The 19,091-nt window shown below is 42.3% G+C and overlaps 1 protein-coding gene across 10 annotated transcripts in view; it reads right to left on the minus strand.

The window, feature by feature from the left end:
- LDB2 (LIM domain binding 2) overlaps window positions 1–19,091 on the minus strand; it is a 367,493-nt gene that overhangs the window by 208,356 nt on the left and 140,046 nt on the right. For 4 of the 10 annotated variants that reach the window (XM_030946915.1, XM_030946916.1, XM_030946923.1 and 1 more), the window contains exon 1: window positions 4,471–5,018. In XM_030946915.1, the coding sequence (XP_030802775.1) occupies window positions 4,471–4,602 (132 nt within the window). In that variant the 5' untranslated portion in view covers window positions 4,603–5,018. Of the gene's footprint in view, window positions 1–4,470; window positions 5,025–19,091 lie in introns of those variants that run through there. The other 6 variants (XM_030946922.1, XM_030946920.1, XM_030946918.1 and 3 more) reach the window with 5 other exon arrangements.

Genomic DNA, 19,091 nt, shown 5'->3' on the forward strand with positions numbered 1-19,091 from the left:
TGCTTTGATTTGCATTAAATATTTGGTTGCGTATGAATGTCTGTGTAAGCTTCCAGTTCATTCAGCAGCTTTTAAATAATCATAACACCCTCGTTTATTTTCCTTTTAATTTTCTTTAGATATTTTTCCATCATGAAATCTTTGTTAAATTCACTATACAGTTTAATAGGAGTTTAATATAATTTGATAAAGCTGATTGTCTTTAAAATAAATATGCTACTAATCAAGGTCTCTAGTCACCCTTAAAAACACTGCTCTCTTAGCCAGAGGGAAAGCTGTGTGTTGCATCCAATGGTGATGTTAAGCATAATCTCTTGTAGTGACAGAGAGAGATATAGGTGAATTTAATGTATTGTGATACACAAAAGTTCTAACAATACAGGGGACTAAATAAACAAGTGAAAGGCTTGATACATTTCTTTGATTACTGACAATAAAGCAACGCCTCAAACTTTAAACTGTCAGCAACTTTAAGCGATCTATTCACAGCACTGTAATGTTACTGAATAACTATATACAAGATATAATCACCTTTTTTTCTTTTAAGTGTAAGCAATTTCAAATGATTAAAAATTAGAACAGAAAAGGATTTACAACATCAAAGAGGAAAAGAGGTGCCTTTTCATAAAACATCAAGTTTTATGAAAAACAGAGACATTTACTTATGTTGCGTATTGCTACCTAGAACTTCAGAAAGTGCTGATTATGTCACAACAGGATTCCTTTCTTGAAATGTTAAACTAACACAGATATAAAAAAATTAAGATAAACCGAGTATGAGTGAATGGGATTGAAATCCTGAAAACCACACACAGAGCAAGGAAACAGCTGCATTTTGTTTAACCAGAAGTTAATCAACTATGAGAGAAATAAGCAAGATTTATCTTTATATCTGCCAGAGATTATTAAACATTTAAATATTCATTTTACTTCTTTAAATAGGGATTGTTGATGCATTACAAAATGGCACTGGATGCTCCCAAAGTATTATTAAGAAAGCATATATTAATTTAGAAAAAGTATTAGCACATTATATTCCTTTGAACAACTTTTAAGGAAGGTTCAGTTTTCCTGGACTGTTTAGTAACTCAGATTCCCTAATTTACTTTAGATCACATAAGAATTAGCTAGGTGGTGGACTTTTGCCAGTACTTACATCATAAAACCACCCCCTGCCTGGGTGTGATTGGAATTCTTCGCCTAAGACTGACCCTGAATTTAAAAAGGCAGTTGTAGGTTCTGTCTGAGGAGCCCATAAAGTTATAAGAAGTTTGGAGAGCAAAAGTTTGCATGTCTAGCACAGGCTAAAGCTGCTAATTCTTTACTTTCATGACTTCCATTTCTTCCTAAAGAAAACAGGAACAACAAAGATAGCTATGCTGCATCTAAATGACCTTTCTTTATCACTGTGTACTTCGTCTGTTTAATACACCGAGCACATCCCTCACACTGACTGTTGTTCCCTTCCACCCAGTGCTGACAGAAACTGGAGTGGAAGCAGTGGATTTCTCAGGAAGGGTCCCCAAGCCCTGAGCCCTTTTGAGAACACTTCTACCTCCCCCAGCCATCGCCCTGCTGCTGGGAGAGCAGGAGTAGGAATGGCCTGTGGTGGATTCCCCAATGGCGCTTCTATCAGTTCATTGCTTTTTTTAATTTTTTTTTAAATAATTTCTCACCTACCTGCAAGCTTTGGAGAACTACAATGGGAAGGGAGAGGACAAACAGATAGACATGACATACAGATGCTCCTTCCATAGGCTCTCCATCCATCCTCTGTACAACTTTATTAAATTATGCATGTTTTGCTCTGCTTTGGATCTTCCACCTCTGCAAGGGACAGTACAGAATCTGGCTCTACAGGGTTATTAAGAACATTTTTATGTTTTATGAAACTAGAAAAATCCCAAAGGCTTTCCGTGGATATATTTGGGATAAAGGCTGTAGTTTCCCATTTTTTTAATGCATCCTCATTTGCCACTGTCCCTCTGCGCAAGTTGGGTCCATGTGGAATCTGCCAGCTTGCTACCCCCAGTCTTTTGGAGAGTTTCTTTGTAATTCCTTTCGCCTTAAGCTGCTTTGCCTGTGCTCACCTACCCCCTGGGGCTCACAGAGCACAAGCAGCCTCCTTCAGAGACCAGTGCCTACATTATTCCAAAGACTGCCTGAAGAGAAACGTTCATGCAGCAAGCCTCTATCACCCACAGCACAAGCACATTCCTTCCATGACATACCAGGCTCTGGATTCAAAAAATTTAGAGCTAGTTATACATGCTCCAGAAGCCTACACCTACCAATCCCAAACATGTTTGGAAGTGTATAAAATTAATGTGAAACTTCCACTTTCTGACCTGCCCAAGAAGCCAGAACTATTCTTTACAGACTGTCCACACCTAGTCACTCTAGTGTCCCAGGAAATCAGTTTAATATTTTTGTTTGTTTATTATGGAGGTGTTTTCATAGGAAGATGAATGAGATGAACTGAAGTTAGCTAAAAAACACATTTCAATGAACAACAATGCTTACAGCACAGAGCTCATAAACTGAAAAAACAGAGAACCAAAATGTAAACACTGAACAATCACAAAGCAAAAGAATTTTTATTCTGAGCAAATAAAAGAAATGCTGGAGCATAAGGCCTTCATTAACTAAATACTGACTGTCAAAGTAAAATGCTGCTGAAACCTAGCAAGGCACCCCTAGAAAGAAAGAGTGGGTTATTGCTTTTTGCCCACAACAATCCATCTGAATTCGTGCAGCAAAAATTGCAATTGAAGGTGCTGAAGTTTAATTTAGCACACCTCAGCAACGAAGGAGGGGAAAGTTGTTTCACAAGTCCCTCAAAAACTTTTCTAGTGTAACATCCATAAAGCAGCTGCAATCAGGAATTGGTCAAATATTAAAAGTACCACTAAAATAATATGTAAAAAGGCTAAGTTAGCACTGACAGCTTTTAGAGCAGGTTGTATATAAAATCCTGAAGAAATCACTCAGTGATACATATTTGCTCTTCTCACTTGAAAAACTCTACAAATTATTACATGAATATGTACAGGGATGTAAGGAACAGAGTTGCAAGACAGTAACAAACAAGCAGCAGCAAACAAACCCTCATTCTAAATGGCAGCAACCCTCTGCAGCCAACAACTTAGGGCAAAACTGACAAACACTTGCCATGGTTTTAGGAGCAAAGAGCTGCTTAGAGTTTTTAGCCAGCACAAAGTGTATCACCAATTGCTCCCCAGCAACGTTTCAAGGCTGGCAGTGGTAACAGGGATAGAAAAGCAGTTACCCCGTGGCGGTGCCCAATCAGAAAGCAGGTCACATCTCGTTAGCTGTATCATATACATTAAACGTCACAGATTCTCCATGGCTTAGCTGACAATTCAGGCATGTGTGTTTTATTTTATGATAACCTCATGTTATCTTAAAGAATCACAATACAACAAACAGACAAACCTGAGACATATTGTGTGTCACAAACCTGGCAGATATTTGGCACTACATAAAGCCGTTTACTATAAAAGATTCATACTTTTAAAAAGTCTTTTCAGGGCACCACTAATAGACTACTATGAAAAATTGCACCACCAAGAATGTTTGCTGCACAAACACAGACACATGGACAGAAATGCAGCCTGATTCACTTTCACTTCATTAGACTTGAAAAGTGTGCTTTACTTAACCATGTAAATAACAAGATGCAGCCCCCAGTATTTCTTTCTTTTTTTTTTTTCTTTTTTTTTTAATGACAAAAGCATTTCCCCCTCCCATTCAGTATGTTCTTCGCAGTGGCTGATCTGGATTTCGAAGCCAGGGTGTATAAACCACTAACACATTTTACAAAGCATAACCAACAGTGAATGTAGTTTACATTACTGGGTACTTTTGACAGCTATATGATAAAGTAGTGAACTGACCATCTCTCTTGCTAAAAGCAACAGCATTCGAAATGTAAACACAAATTTCTCTTGTCGGTTGTCCCAAACATGTGTTCTTTAAGAGTAGCCTAGGAATAAGTTTTTAAAACTCCTCTCCCCTTTTCAGTTATCATCCATTTTTCATTTTAATGAGTTCACAGAACAAAATCAAAATGTTCTCCCTCTAAACCTGCAACATTCCAGAATTAATTTTGTGCAAAAGCCGAAGCAATACTTCACAATATCATAGCTGCAAATGCCAGCAGGACGGATCCTGAACAAACAACACACTAAGGCAAAGAAATTTCCTGAGACCAGCGTTATAATCAATTCTGAAGTGCTGTACTGTAATTTCATGATTTCAGCCTAAGCTGGTATCTCCTCAAAGAGTTGCTCTGCGTGGAAACATAATGAGGGATTACCCAATTAAACTACTAAATTAATTAGGGTTCATGCCTGCATATACTGTACTGTCTAGTGGGACGCTTCAGCTGGAATTCGGGCTGAAACCAACCACGGTCCATGCACAGGAAAACAAGGCTGGGGGACTTACCTCCGTCCGCGACTGCAGCCTCTTGTTCATTTCATATATTCGGTACTCTGGTTGCACCATGTATGGTGTGTGTCTCCTATAAAATGGGCCAAAAGGAGAAGAATAGAAAGGGTCATGTGGTGTGCTGGACATCTTGCCTGCTTGCAGAGATTCAAGCTACACAGAGTATCATCAACATCCATACAGAGCACATGGGCTGTGTGTTCTTCACAGTACAAAGTAGCGGCGCGCACACACACACACACATCCAGGCTGCACGCACTGGCTGGGGACTGCTGTGGGAGCCCGCTCCGGCGGAGACGGGCGGGGGGGTTGGGGGAGCGGGAGCGCACAGGCTCCAGACACGGAGAGGGAGGCTGGATAGCTTCAGGCACCGCCGCTCGGTTTTAAAGCAGCAGTTTCTGGAGGGGTCATTTCCTGTCCGCGCTGCCGACTAGTTCAGAAATGCCGTCCCCCCCTCCCCGCCTGGCAGAGGTGCGGGTTGGGGTTCGCTGTCCCCCCGCAGGCCCCCGCCGGAGCCGCGGCGGGCTCGTTAGCATATAGGTGGTTTAAAAGCTGCCTGAGCCAATCACCCCGCGGGTAATGTCAGAAATGTGATTACTACAAAATACATAAACACAGGCCACGGCCATCCCGCCGCGGGCAGCGCCGCTTCCCCCGCGCCCGACGGCTCCCGCAGCGCCCGCTGCCCGCCCGGGGCGGCCGCCCCGCGCTGCCCGGGCCGGGGGCCGCACCCGGGGCACGGCACGGCACAAAGAAATAGCCCCGCACGCCACACTTCACACAATGGAGAGCACTCGGATGCCAGCCGCAGAAACCTCCCAGAAAATGAGAAAGCACAAAGGGGCGGGTGGCAGAGCGGGACCCCCGGACGAGCAGCGGCAGTGCCCTTCGGCGGGGGTCAGCCCAACACGAATGGGGCGTTCTGGACGCCACTGTCCGGCGTGGAGGCGTCGGCAGCTAGGTGGGAAACTGCTCCCAGATTTTGGGATCACTGCTGGGCATAAATCCAGTAGCGGTTAGAGAGCGTTGCCAGTGAATAGCTGACATTCGGGAGGGGGGTCCCGAGGGAGGAGGGGAGGGCAAAGGGAGGAGATCACCCCTCGGAGGTGAGGGATGAACTTTATCTGTTGAATCATACTTGCAGGAAAGTGCTGGGAGCGGATACCACGTGAACGAAAAGTCCTAAAAATATAGAATAAACAAAATGGGCTCATGTGCTCCATGGGAAAGTGCCAGGTCTAGGAGGGGAGCCTTCAAATTACCTGTACGAAAAAGTCCTCGAAGCACAGACTGTGTCCTCATACACAGCTGTAAAGTATCAGGCATTATTTACAGTACTGAATAAATGTAAAAACAACAATAAACAGCGCTGAATTAATCTCTCATGTAAATTCATTCAAGCAAATGGAACCACTCTAGGAACAGATTTAGTTAACTAATATGATTAAGAGAATAACAATGAGCTGCAGCCACAACGGTTCTCAGTCGGAGTGCTCTGCATGAGCGCTGCGGGATCGCCCATTTCACAGATGGGGAAATCAAGGCACACGCCATTACTTTTTCTAAATTTTTGTAATAATCCTGAAAAATATTTCAGCATGGTATGGCTTTACCCACTGTCAAAAATTTAATTCAAATCTGACTGAATGTAGGAATATTTTAAGAGATATTTGAAAAATTCTAGTTTTCACTGGCATCTGGCTAATTCTGGAAAGTCTGACCTCTCTTTTCAGGATAAAATATGAAATTTCATACTTCATATTCTACTGGCCACTGATCAGAACCATAATTTATCTTTCCCCTACCAGTAGTTGTTTAGCAAAACTATTTCTGAATGTTCTTATGGAATAACAGTTTCCATAAGAAGTGACGTATTGAGCTGTTTTTATAGACTTCCCACAGCTTCTGTCACTAAACACAGAGACAACAGATAATACATGAGGAATGTCATTTCTCTCTTTAAGAGCACCCCAGCTATGTAGCAATACTACACTGCCACTCCAGTACCATTACTGGAGGTGCTGAGTTTAATAAATAGCATGTGCAACGTTTGGCTCAGCAGTGCTGCAGTGACTGTGGCAGTGTTCTGCCAGGGCTTGCTGACCCCATGAAAACCCTGTAACATGGCTACACACCTACAAGAAAACTTCTCTGCATCTACCTTGTTCTTTAAAAGATCCCAACAAGGCTACCTTAAAACCTAAATCCAAAATGACCAGAAAAAATAGAGTTACAGTGCTAATAAACACAGTATTTATAACCAAAGTAGGACATACTTTTAAAAATGTCAAAAAACCCCAACCAGAAATCTGCCAAGTTATGGATTTTACCTTCTTTGCAAAGCAAATCCAAAATATAATGTATTTGCCTAAGAAAGGACACGCTGCTCTCTGTAATTAAAATGGTGGAATTTTGCATAGCTTGTAAGCTATTTCTCTTTTAAGGACTTTTTGATTAAGCTAAAATTCACTGTTTCACTGACGTTAAACATGGCAATAATATTAGTATTTTTATTTTGGCTGAGGTGGTGGGAAAGGAAGGAGCAGTAGAATCTGCTTTCATGAGTAGAAACCCCAGATATTCCCCTCAACCCCCTTATAAGAGCTTCTGTGTATGGGTCTAGCACAAAGCAAAAATATGCAGTGATATTTTAATAATTCCCATTGATTAACTGGCAAATTATCCCACACCTACAGCCCACCAGCAAGAACCAAGTCCCAGGGTAGGAGCCTGCTAATTACAGGCTTCGGCAGCTCTTCCAGTTGCCTGTTATCATCTAGACTAGTGTGATGTGCAGAACAGCAAAACAGAAGGCAGAATCAAAGGAACATAAAGTTACAGGGATCCTGACAGTGTCATCTTGATTCCCACTTGGATCTGCCGCCTTTTAAGTTTTGTGTGTGCTCTGGGGGCGTGGGTTAGGGGGCATGCAGCCAGCCCCACTGCCTGGCTGCTACCCAAAGTGGCCCAGGGGTCAAAGGCAAATAGCTGGCCCAAGATTTAGGACAGTCAATAAATTCCTTAATCTGGAAAACAAGTTTAATGAGAGCAGAGGAAAAAAAGAGGTGGAGGAAAACGAGAGGAAGAGACTAGTCTTCCCAAATCGGAAAATGAGTCTATTCCTGTGCCTGTGCATAGGCATGGCTACCAACAGATGAGGAAACCATGTGCAGAGTTGTCTTTATGTGGGCGTATGCACATGCAAATCCTGCTGCACCTCAAAGTGGTGAGACTTACACCAGCACCTGGAGGCCAGGAAGGACGTGCTGGGACACATCCTTGGTTCCCCAGTCCCCAAACCTGCACAGTGCATTGGCTTACCCTAACCCTGCCTGGATGCTGCACATGTGCAGGAAACAAGGCACCAGAGCAGAGAGGGACCAGGACACAAGTTTGTGATTCCCAGCTGGCTGGAAGCGTGCCATTAGACCCACCACCAGACACAGGGCCACGTTTTGTGTCCCCCTGGTGAGGTGCTCACCACCACATGGCCCCTTGGCACCCCAAAGGAGGGCTGGGATAATCTGGCTGCTGCCTGGGTGCTGGATTGCCCTCTCCTGGGCAGAAACAGAAGGACCCACGCGAGTCAAGGATTCCTGACAGCTCAGGAGGACAATTTCCCTTCATTTTGGGGGAAAGCATGGGTCTGGTGGAGCAGAAGGGGGCATGTCCTCTGTCTCTGCATTTACCTCTGTGATACCTGTAGCACCTCTGAGTTGCACTACAGTAGAAGAATCAAAAACCAAGAGCAGAAACTTCCAGACAAAAGCAGGGAGCAAGAAAGGATGAAACAGAGCAATCTGTTCATCTGTCCATGCTGGACCACCTGGCACAGGGGGTCCTGCCCAGCCTGCACTGGGAGGGATCCTGTGCTGCCACTGCCCCAGCACGCCGGGGACAGCCCTGGAGCACAGCCCTGCCACAGACACAGCCCTGCCACAGCCACAGCCCTGGAGTACAGCCCTGCCACAGCCACAGCCCTGCCACAGCCACAGCCCTGGAGCACAGCCCTGCCACAGACACAGCCCTGCCACAGACACAGCCCTGGAGCACAGCCCTGCCACAGACACAGCCCTGCCACAGACACAGCCCTGGAGCACAGCCCTGCCACAGACACAGCCCTGGAGTACAGCCCTACCACAGGCACAGCCCTGCCACAGACACAGCCCAGGAGCACAGCTCTGCCACAGGCACAGCCCTGGAACACAGCCCTGCCCTGGAGCACAGCCCTGCCAAGGCACAGCCCTGCCAAGGGCACAGCCCAGGAGCACAGCCCTGCCACAGACACAGCCCTACCACAGGCACAGCACTGGAGCACAGCCCAGGAACACAGCCCTGCCACAGGCACAGCCCTGGAGCACAGCCCTGCCACAAGCACAGCCCAGGAGCACAGCCCTGGCACAGACACAGCCCTGGAACACAGCCCTGCCAAGGCACAGCCCTGCCAAGGGCACAGCCCAGGAACGCAGCCCTGCCACAGACACAGTCCTACCACAGGCACAGCCCTGGAGCACAGCCCAGGAGCACAGCCCTGCCACAGGCACAGCCCTGGAGTACAGCCCTGCCCGGGAGCACAGCCCTGCCACAGGCACAGCCCTGGCACAGACACTGCCCTGCCACAGGCACAGCCCTGCCACAGGCACAGCCCAGGAGCACAGCCCTGGCACAGACACCGCCCTGGAGCACAGCCCTGCCCGGGAGCACAGCCCTGCCACAGGCACAGCCCTGGCACAGGCACAGCCCTCGCCCTGCCACAGGCACAGCCCTCGCCTGCCAGGCTGACAATGGAAGCAGCTCTGAAGGCAGCTCTATTTTTAATAACTGCTTAGTAATAATAATCATAATAATGTAGAAAAACGATACAGCTGAAAATAGGTGTAATTGCTGTATTTATCCCTCGTATGTGTTGACTGTTCATTCTCTGTCAGAAATCAGGTTTACAAGGATACATTTAAGGTGGTTTGTAGCAGTTGAAAGACCGTAAAGGAGAGACTGATCTTAGTTAAAGACACATAGCATATGAAGAGATAGAAACTACAGTACTTGAATGTTGAGAATGCTCAAGTAAGCAAGATTGTTTTTTTAAAAACTAACAACACTACATTTTCATAACCTTTGTTTATACAAAAGCCAAATAGTACTGAAGAGTTCTGATGGAGTGGCCTTAGGTAAAAGAACAAAACTGTTTTCCTGTGAATACTCAAGAGTGACTACATGAAATACGCTTATCAAAAACTGGGATGCACAATGAAGAACCACCAGCAGTACCCAACCATCTGTAACATATACTCAACTGCACAGCTCAGATACAGATTTTGACAGGCTTCAGGTTACTTCCATTCATTTCTACAGCTATAGAATAGAGTGTACCAGATGCTTGCAATTTATAGCAAAAGTAGAACCTGTAATTTGTTTGCATTAAATATTAGTACATTGAAATAAAAATATATTCCAGAAAAAAGTGCCCTTTCACAGATAATTTGTGGACAGGAAACCAAATAAATCTGTTCAATCCATTGTTAAAAAAAAGTTTCTGAGCTCAGTGTACACTTCCAGACTTTTTGTATGTAGATTACATTTTATTTTTGTTGTAATAATTTTCATTTTCTGTCATTAATGAATGACATGATTGTTTTTATCAGAAGGGTTTTTAAAAAATCCATAAGTAGGACCCACCAAAACTACTGTATTTCAGAGTGTGGAAAGAAGGGTTCACATCTTTTAAATGCTTCAGGCTTTTTGCAGACTCAAGCGTACCTTGCATAAATTACATGTAATTATCATTCAATACAAATGAAAATTCTAAGAATTCTCTTCCCATATTTAATCCTAGAAAATTAGAGTTACAGCTCCAGCACTCACTAGTGATGCTAGAAGTACTTCTGAATTGATGATAACACAGAAGGGATTTTGGATGTTTTTGAGTTCTTCAGTGTACACAACGTCTTTGTCCTCAATCAAAATGGATATTTAATTTTGTCTGGAAACTTTATGAATGCTCAGCTGAAAGCAGTCTTTGAGGAGCCTGCCCATGCCTGACTGAGCAGTCTGTCTGCTTTACTCATCCAGGACCTGCACAGTACCTGAAGGAGACAGAGCAGGGGATGTAAATATGGAACAAACTTGGAGCGGTGAAAATCTTACCTTGACGTTACGTTGATTGGCCTTTTAAGCCCACCAAGATATAGCAGAGAAACTGACTTACCATCTCTCTGATTAAGCTGTGGTAAGCCAGTGCTGTGTGTTTAAGTGTCCTCCCTTTGTGCCATTGCAGAGGGATGCTGGTCTGTAGGAGCTCCCAGCTGCAGTCCAGCTCCTCAGCTCACAGCAGACTCGTGCTTTAAGCCTAAGTGGCTTCGTTTTGCTCTTCACAATGCTGTCAATGAAGCTCCTGAGTGGACAGTGGACTTGGGCAGCCTCCACCCATCCTGCATCACACCTGGGCACTGTAACTCCAAAGTACTTTGTGACCATGTGAGGGGGACTACTGTTAGGGGAATTAGGTGCTGGGAGGAAAGTAAGAGGTCTAAAGTGTGATATTATTCAGACCTTGACCTCCAGGGAAGCTTCTCTGGGCTGCAGCAGCTTCAGGAGACCAAGGAATATCTGTCCATTGGTAGCATCTTCCAGACTAGTAAAACAGCAAAGAGATTTAATATACCTTGGTTTTGTTGAATCTCTGAGGACACAATGAAGGCTGCTTTCAAGAATACAGCAGCTTCAAGATCACTTATGTCTTATTTTGTTCCATCTCCCCTTTTCCTTCATATTGTACATACCTGCCCATAGCCCCTTTTGGAGCAGAATTCCTTTTCCATGAATCATACCCACCTTGGTAACTTCCCACTCTACAAACTGGGTTTCCCCTCCCCCACCCCCTGCACGGGGCTGCATGCTGCTGAAGTTTGGGGTGGATTTTCGCTGGAGACTGATGCTGGGAAAGACTGTTGGAAGCAACTGAGATTCTCCACTCAAAGTGCTCAGCAAGTTTGGCTGGGAGTGTTTTCCCTGAAGAGAGTATGAAGAAGTGGTGCTGAGGATGGTGAATCTGGAGCAGTCAAACGGGGGAAAGAAAGGGATGAAATTCCTGTAATTTGCCTTTTGCAGCCATCTCCCAGTGGCTGAGGAAGAAAACAGCCTTCAGCAGCAGAGAAGACAGTGCTGCGGTTTATAGCATTGGCAGACAGCCAAAAAAAAATCTCCAAAGAAGTGGGGGAGGCTGCAGGAGCAGACTATGGTCTGGCAGACTGACCCTCCAGCAAAAAATCAGACAGGTCAGGAGAGAGAAAAGGGCCTGAAGCATCTGAACCACTTTCTGATATTCTAGTTTCCCTTACAGACAAGCTAAAAAGAATAAGAATTAAATGCAGGTGGCACAGTCACTCAGCTTTAATGTATTAGGCAATGTTTTATTTCAAGTTTCTTTAGTCTCAGTCCAAAGCAAGAATCATGATAACTACCCTTTAATATGGTAAGAAATAAACAACACTAGGCTTCAACACACTCTTTAAGCAACCCTTCCTCCCTAACCTGGCTCTTAGAACAGATATGCAAATATGAAAAAGAGATTCTCGCTTTGGCTGGTGATTTACCAGAGATGTTCATTTTGGCTGGCTTTTCCTACCTGGAAAAGCTTAGTATTCCTTCTACATAACCAACTCCACCATACCAATTTACCTGTTACACACCTCACCCACTGCTCAACTTCCAGCATATTTCAATTAGTTGAAAGATTACTTTTTAAAGGACTCAACCGGGAGCACTCAGCTTTGGAGGCATTTCAGTTGAGTGCTAATTAGCAACTAGCTGACTGTCAACTTTTCTTCTTCGAAGAGAGGGTAGGGTTGGTGATTCCCTTCTGAATTACCTGGCAATCAAATACATGTTGAAATTTATTCATTAACTTATAATAATCATCCCTAGCTTATTTGGCAATTTTCATCTTCAAAGCACTTTATAAACATTCATAGAGACACTGTGGTGATTAGCACTATGAGAAAACTGTGCAACCTCCTGCATATAGGTCTCTGTCCCTATTTTACAGCCATGGAAGGTGAGGGAGGGGTGAATGACTGAGCAAGTCATTGGCAGAAATGTAGTTATACCTCAGGAAACTATGACTTAAGGATTTGCGTTTGGATCTTGCACAGCAGAGATATACATACTAAGCAGAACAAGTCAGGGATGGACAGGAGAACTGGTGTGAAAGGGAATGATGCGTGGAGAAATTCTGTGCCTGGTACCAAGGTGGGATTAATTTCAGACCAATCTGGAACTTGTAACTATGTCTTTACCTTGTAAATGAAACAAGGTCCCACCAAAACCCGGGCTGCATCCACCATGTTGTTTTGAATCAACTGCTATACTTTACTACAAAACATGCAGTGCCACTCTGTTTTATTTATTCAATTATTTTAACACAAAGTCCCAACCAATTGCATAAAGAAATTTGTATTGAAAAAATGTTATTTACTACACAGATTTTGTCTTTTATTTCATGTTTATAATTCATACTCCATTTTTTTTTGTAAAGACTTCATCATAAGCATTTTGATCTTAATTTGATCTCAGACCTTTGCATTTGCAAAACACAAGCCCAAACTCGCCAGAAATGAAAGTATGCAGGATACAATCCATTGAGATTCTGGATATCACTGTTTCAGGTACTCTTTCCACTGCTTTAGACTGCACACTCAATACATGAAAAATGCAATCAGTTACCTGTATGCATATTTTGTAGACACAACATAATTTTTTTTAATTTGGTCTTTAAAATTTAAGTACATGTTATCATTTTAAGTTTTATAATTTGAAATGTTACCATGCTCTGCAGTGCTTGAATTTTGCCAAGGCCTTGTAGGGCTGCATAAATGTGAGTGAAATAACCAGGAGTTTTGCTTGGAAAATCTGATTATGCTGCAAGAGCAAAATGTTCCAGCTCATGAGGACGAAAGACTGGCTGTGCCTCTCCTTTAAGTGAATAATGAGTTTGCACAGAAAAATAGAGGCTAAGGAAAATATGTACTAAATACATCTTTATCTACTCTATCTCATAGATTCTGTTCTTCTGACATCTCATACCTTCCTGGTATGCTACTCAGTGACCTATATATATGCAAACAATGATCGAAAAAATGAACATGTATCTAATTCAGTATTTAAAACACACCAGATGCATTTTAAACAAGTCTGGCATGCACATATTGCAGAGAGCATGGAAAGATATTGACATCTCTGGAGAAGCAGCAGATCTGAGCTCCCTCTGACTCGAAACTTGGCCCACATCAGGAGCCACTGTAGGGCACCACCAGCCAGATGCTCAATGGCAGCAGCTGCATCTCCCACCTTCAACCCTCATTGCTAACTTTGATTTCTGATTCTAGTAGTGCATTCTTCTCTCTGCTGTCTTCCTAGCATCATCCCATTGCATGTACTCTCCAGCCGTGCCATGGTGGATTTTGTAATGGTGCACTAAAATCCCACCGTTTTAACAAAAACACAATGTTTTACGGATGCAGTGCAGCAGCTTGTGGAATTCTAGTGCATTTTCCCATTTCTCTTTGTTTGTGGAGTTTGAAGTTTGGAAGTTATTGATTAGAAAGTTTGGTTCTAATTAGACAAACAGAAAAAACCTTCAGAATACTTTATTTCTCTTGACACCCAGAGAACTGGCACAACACTCTGTAGCATGCCTTCCTCAGTGCAAGTATCTTAGTAAACATTGCCTTGATTTCAACATCTGGTTCGCATTAAATAAAACTACAGATGTGAATCCAATAAAGATAGAAATTTTGGAGGGAAGATAAAAGCCTCTAAATTAACCAGCAAGACATTTGTGTTAATTTGCTAAAGCCAAAAACGCAAGTACAATTATCACAGGACCTGCATGTCTTAGCTAGAAAGGGTAGCACAACAATGCCCATTATTTTAAAAACAACTTTGTAATTGTTTTAACAACATCCTTAACATGATATGAAATTCTGGACTGAATTCAGGCATTAAGACTCTAAGTCACAATATTCTAGTTTTTCGCATTTTTAAACTGGCCATCTTAAGATTTGAGGAGAAGAAGAAAAGAAAGTGTATGAGAAGGGACATTTAGTCAGCTAAAGAATTGTGAACGTAACAAGGACAATTACAGGACATTTTTGCAATAACAGCATGAGCACTGAAATTTTTCTAAGCCTTCATACAACCTTTGTATTTCATGTATATACATACATTATAATCACACCCTAGTTAGTAATATGCATTGCATAGAGATCAAAACCAAGGAGGTGTTCACAGAACTGGAGTTCGGTCTACACTGAAACATGCCATTGAAAAAACCCAAACATTTAAACAATTTCACATTTTGATGAACAGTTTCAATGTTCTGAAGTTCTTTGCATTATGGGCCAGACCACAGTGTTTACCAGACACAGCTAAGCTCACTGAGGGTGTTTTAGTGAAGTAATTAAAAGAACAGTGGGATGGGGGTGTCAGGATGAGCACATGACCAGTGTGTGTAGTCAAGTTCATGGAAGGAAATACCCATCAGCTGAGTCCTTGCTGCTACTATTCCCTCTGCAAGGAAATGGCAGCTAGTTTGTATATGATCTTCAGTCACACTTCCATTTGGTGGCTCAGGATTCTCTATATAGTTTTAGGGAGCACATCTGATGGCAAATAAGTCAAAAGCAATAATAGTTGTTTTAAGTATTCAATACTTAAGCTTCATTTTTATTAACTTGTACAGAGGAAATATTTGAAAATAAAGTCTTATTGTTGATAACTTGCCCAGACTAATTTCTGTATGTTTACTGCTTTTACGTCATTCACTCTTCTTCCCAGGTCTTAGTTGTAAATATATGTGCTTTGGCACAATTTTAAGCCTTTGACACTTTGGAAATCCTAAAATTCAAATTCAAATTAATGTCCTTGATTCAAAACAATCAAATTGAGTCACTGGGAAAATCTTTAGGGAAAAAGCAGGCTTTTATGTAGGCAGAGATTACACTTGTCATAGTCTCAGTGAGGCAATGAAGCTGTAATATAAAAAGGAGAGACCCCTCTGCCTCATCTTCCAAAATTTTTGTTTACATGTATTTCGGGTTGTCATGCATCTCCCACGACCATTCTTCAAAGAAACTGCTCATTATGATAAAGAGTTAAGAGGTGAGACTGAGAGGGGAGACTGGAATAGTGAGCTGAGTGACTGTATTAGCAGCCTTGAATTTTTACAAGGTACAGTGGTGCTAAATGAAGTTTAACAACCTAAAATTTAAGTTAATGGTGTTTCTTGTAAGAAACTGGGAGCACATATCATGCATACAGCTTGACATAATTTATTGCTAATTTCAGAATGGCATTTCTGGATGTATATTGTGTGCAAATCCTATTCCTACACATACCAAAAGAGCATGGGATCAGTGGAACCCGGTGGTGAGTATCAAGGCAGGCACACTCTCCAGTGTGTTTGTGACACTGATTGCCCAGCTGTTCAAACTGATGTCTCTCCAGTCACACATGGCAGTTCATGAAGCCAGGTCTTCTTCTGCTGGCAGTGAGGTAAAGAGGCAGGCAGCACATCCCATTGTTCTCCCAACACACAGTAAGAGCATCACTGCAAGGCTCACCCATGGGATCCCGTCCTGCCATGTAGACATAATCCTCATCATACATTGGTTCATACTCATGCAGTGATGGAACATAGCAAGGACAGGCTATTTCACAAAGGCTGGGAAGTGGAGTTCAGTTCAGCCAAAGGCATAGACACAAAAATCCTTATTTTGCTAAGTCCTAACTTCATCATCATCATCATCCTGTGCCAGGTGGAGCATCATCATTCTCCCTGTACAAGCTCAACTTTTTCATCTATTCTGTTTAATTCCCAGGTTTTTTTCCCTGTCATAGTCCGTTCCTTACAACTTATCCCGAACCAGAATACTTCTATTTCCCCTTCAATTTCAGATATTTCTGAAACACCTACTAACTCTTCCCCCTGCCACTGTTTTTAGACCTCTCCTCCTACCCAACATCTCCTCTGTTTCAACACTATTCCTCCATCCCTCATCAACATTTACTCATCTTTCTTCATCCCCTTGACAGGTCTCAGCACTTCTGGCAAAATGCTGGGGGAAGCTGCAGCACACAAACCTTGTTTGGTCACAGCAGCCCAGTGATGTATTGTGCGTCATCAGTCCCACAGAAACCCTGAAGGACATAAATATGGTAATGGCAGCAAGCCCAGAAGAAGCTATCAGATCTGCTGGTATTGTGCCAGGGTTTTGTGGGAGATCAGGAAAGGTAAGGGGGAGTACATGAGAAATCAGAGATAAGAAACTTGGAATTATATGGAAATCAGTGGAAAGAGGGGAAAACATTGGCCTTTATGGTTTTGTTTAGGTTTCTGAAAAGGCAGTGATTTAAGATGGAATATTTTTATTTTATAGGAAAGCAAAGTGCTTCAGGTTAAAGTTTGATACCAGGTTCACTGTCAATGTGAAGATATACTAAAGGTTTACTCTACTGCTACTGTGATCAATCATCTGAATTTAGGTCACAGTTCCTTGAAATATGTATTCAAGACTTGGATATAGCCAGAGGAAAGAGAGGAGGCAATGGTGTTCACAGCAGGATGTATGTGGTTTGTGGTCATCCCCATTTAACCCAGAGTTATGCCCTTTCAGGTGCTCAACCAACTCCAGCTCTACTCTTAAGCCAGGTGGGTTACAGGCTTCTGTTTCTCCTGAATACAAAAGCTTAGTGGTGTTGTGGGGGATGTGTCCTATCTTGTATATTGTTCCTTCATGAGAATTGATCCTAATTTTAGAACCCTTTAGTAATTCACAAATAACAATGACTTAATCTTACATCAATGATTGAAGATCTTACATTCAAAAAGTTCATTTAACAATATTGCCCAAACTAACGTAGAGACCCACATGCAGACAGCTCAGATGAGTTTCTGACAAACACCAAAAGTTTGGAATTGAGATTTGAGTGATTTGAGTTTAAAATCTTGCCTTTGCATATTTCCTATTCTTGGTGGAAAATGGACAAAGAAATACCAAAATAAAATGGGAACACTTACGTCAAATAATTAAAACCACATGAGATTGCATAGTTAAGAAAAATACACACGGCATAAGAAAGTTTTCTGTTGACTGTTGCAAGGCATCAGTTACTTCTGATTCCAGGTACATGTCTCACTGTCCTAAGCACACTTTAAGATTCTAAGGTTTCTAAGGGATGTTTCTTATGGCCAGACTGCAAGGTCCTGCTGCATCTGCATGAGGTCAAATGCCAGGTGATTGAAAGCAGGAGAGGACAGGCCCCAACATGGTTTCAGTTTGCTCTGATCCAGGCTAGCTGATGCACAGGACAGGTTCTTGTCAGCTTAGACACAGTGTATTTACAACTGTCCTTTTTTACAGGTAATCCTTAATTTTACACCATCAGTCACTCATTTTCACAATTCTGTGTCTTTTATTTTCCTTTTTTTTTATATTTTCTGCAACAAATGATGTGTGTATTTTACAGACAGCAGTTGGTATTTTAACCACTCATAATTCAGTTTTGAGGGTTATGAACATTTAATAAATCACATAGTTTTGAGCAATGTTAAAATTCAGACATTCAACCCCATGTTATTGAAAGTTACGCTATGCAGTATATTCCAGGCAAATGCACTATGTATTGCCTGATTGTCTTTAGCAAGTCTTTATAAGAGCATGTTTGAAAATCAGGCCAGGAATATCATAGACTAGATCTGTCCTTCTACATTACTTGGTTGGTTTGTTTGTTTGTTGTTGTTGGTTTGGGGGGTTTTTGGGTATTTTTGGTTTTAGTTTTTGGGGTTTTTTTAATTTGACCAGCAGAAACATGGTGTCCTCATCTCAGCCAGCCATCATTGTCCCTTGGACATTGAATCCTGCTGCTTCTTCTATGTTCTATATTTGACTCTGCAACTTTTCCTGAGGGAAGGGCAGAGCAATGTCCTCTTAACTATTGAGCTATAACCTAGTGTTTATGGCATGCTTCTAGGAGCTGTGAATCCCCTAAGCAGAAGAGGGGAAAAAAAGTTAGGTTTCCACTTTGTAACCCAGAGCAATTGAATAAACAACGGGTGGAGGCAGCACCACTCCATGTTTATGTGGAGACAGTGGGACAGTGAAACACATACCAAGAGAGTGTTGAATGTAATAATCAAAACCAACAGTGGCGTACAATAGACCACCCAAAACACAGCTGTAACAGTTTTTCAGCTCTTCCATGGAAACAGTGAATAAAAACAACAAGCAGAATAATTTTGAAAATAACATTTCTATGTTTCAAAGGAGAATCTTAAACCTTGAACCAACTGGAATGGTAGTTAGGCTCTTTTTGCAGATATAATTTTTGGTGCATGAGGTCAGCTGTTCTAACAGCACTGAAGAGGCACAGATCCTAACAAAGTGATAGGTTACAGTGCTGTGTAGGAGGTAGTTATGTCAGAGAAGCTGCTTTAACTGGATATTTCCTGGTGTTTAAAGAATTGAATTCAGAGGTAATTGCTGTCAATACTTAATCAGAACAACCATTATTTTATATCATACAGACATTATTAAATAAAAAAACCCAAACAATTAAATAGT

The sequence above is a fragment of the Camarhynchus parvulus genome, chromosome 4 (assembly GCF_901933205.1).
Source record: "Camarhynchus parvulus chromosome 4, STF_HiC, whole genome shotgun sequence".
NCBI classification, from domain to species: Eukaryota; Metazoa; Chordata; class Aves; order Passeriformes; family Thraupidae; genus Camarhynchus; species Camarhynchus parvulus.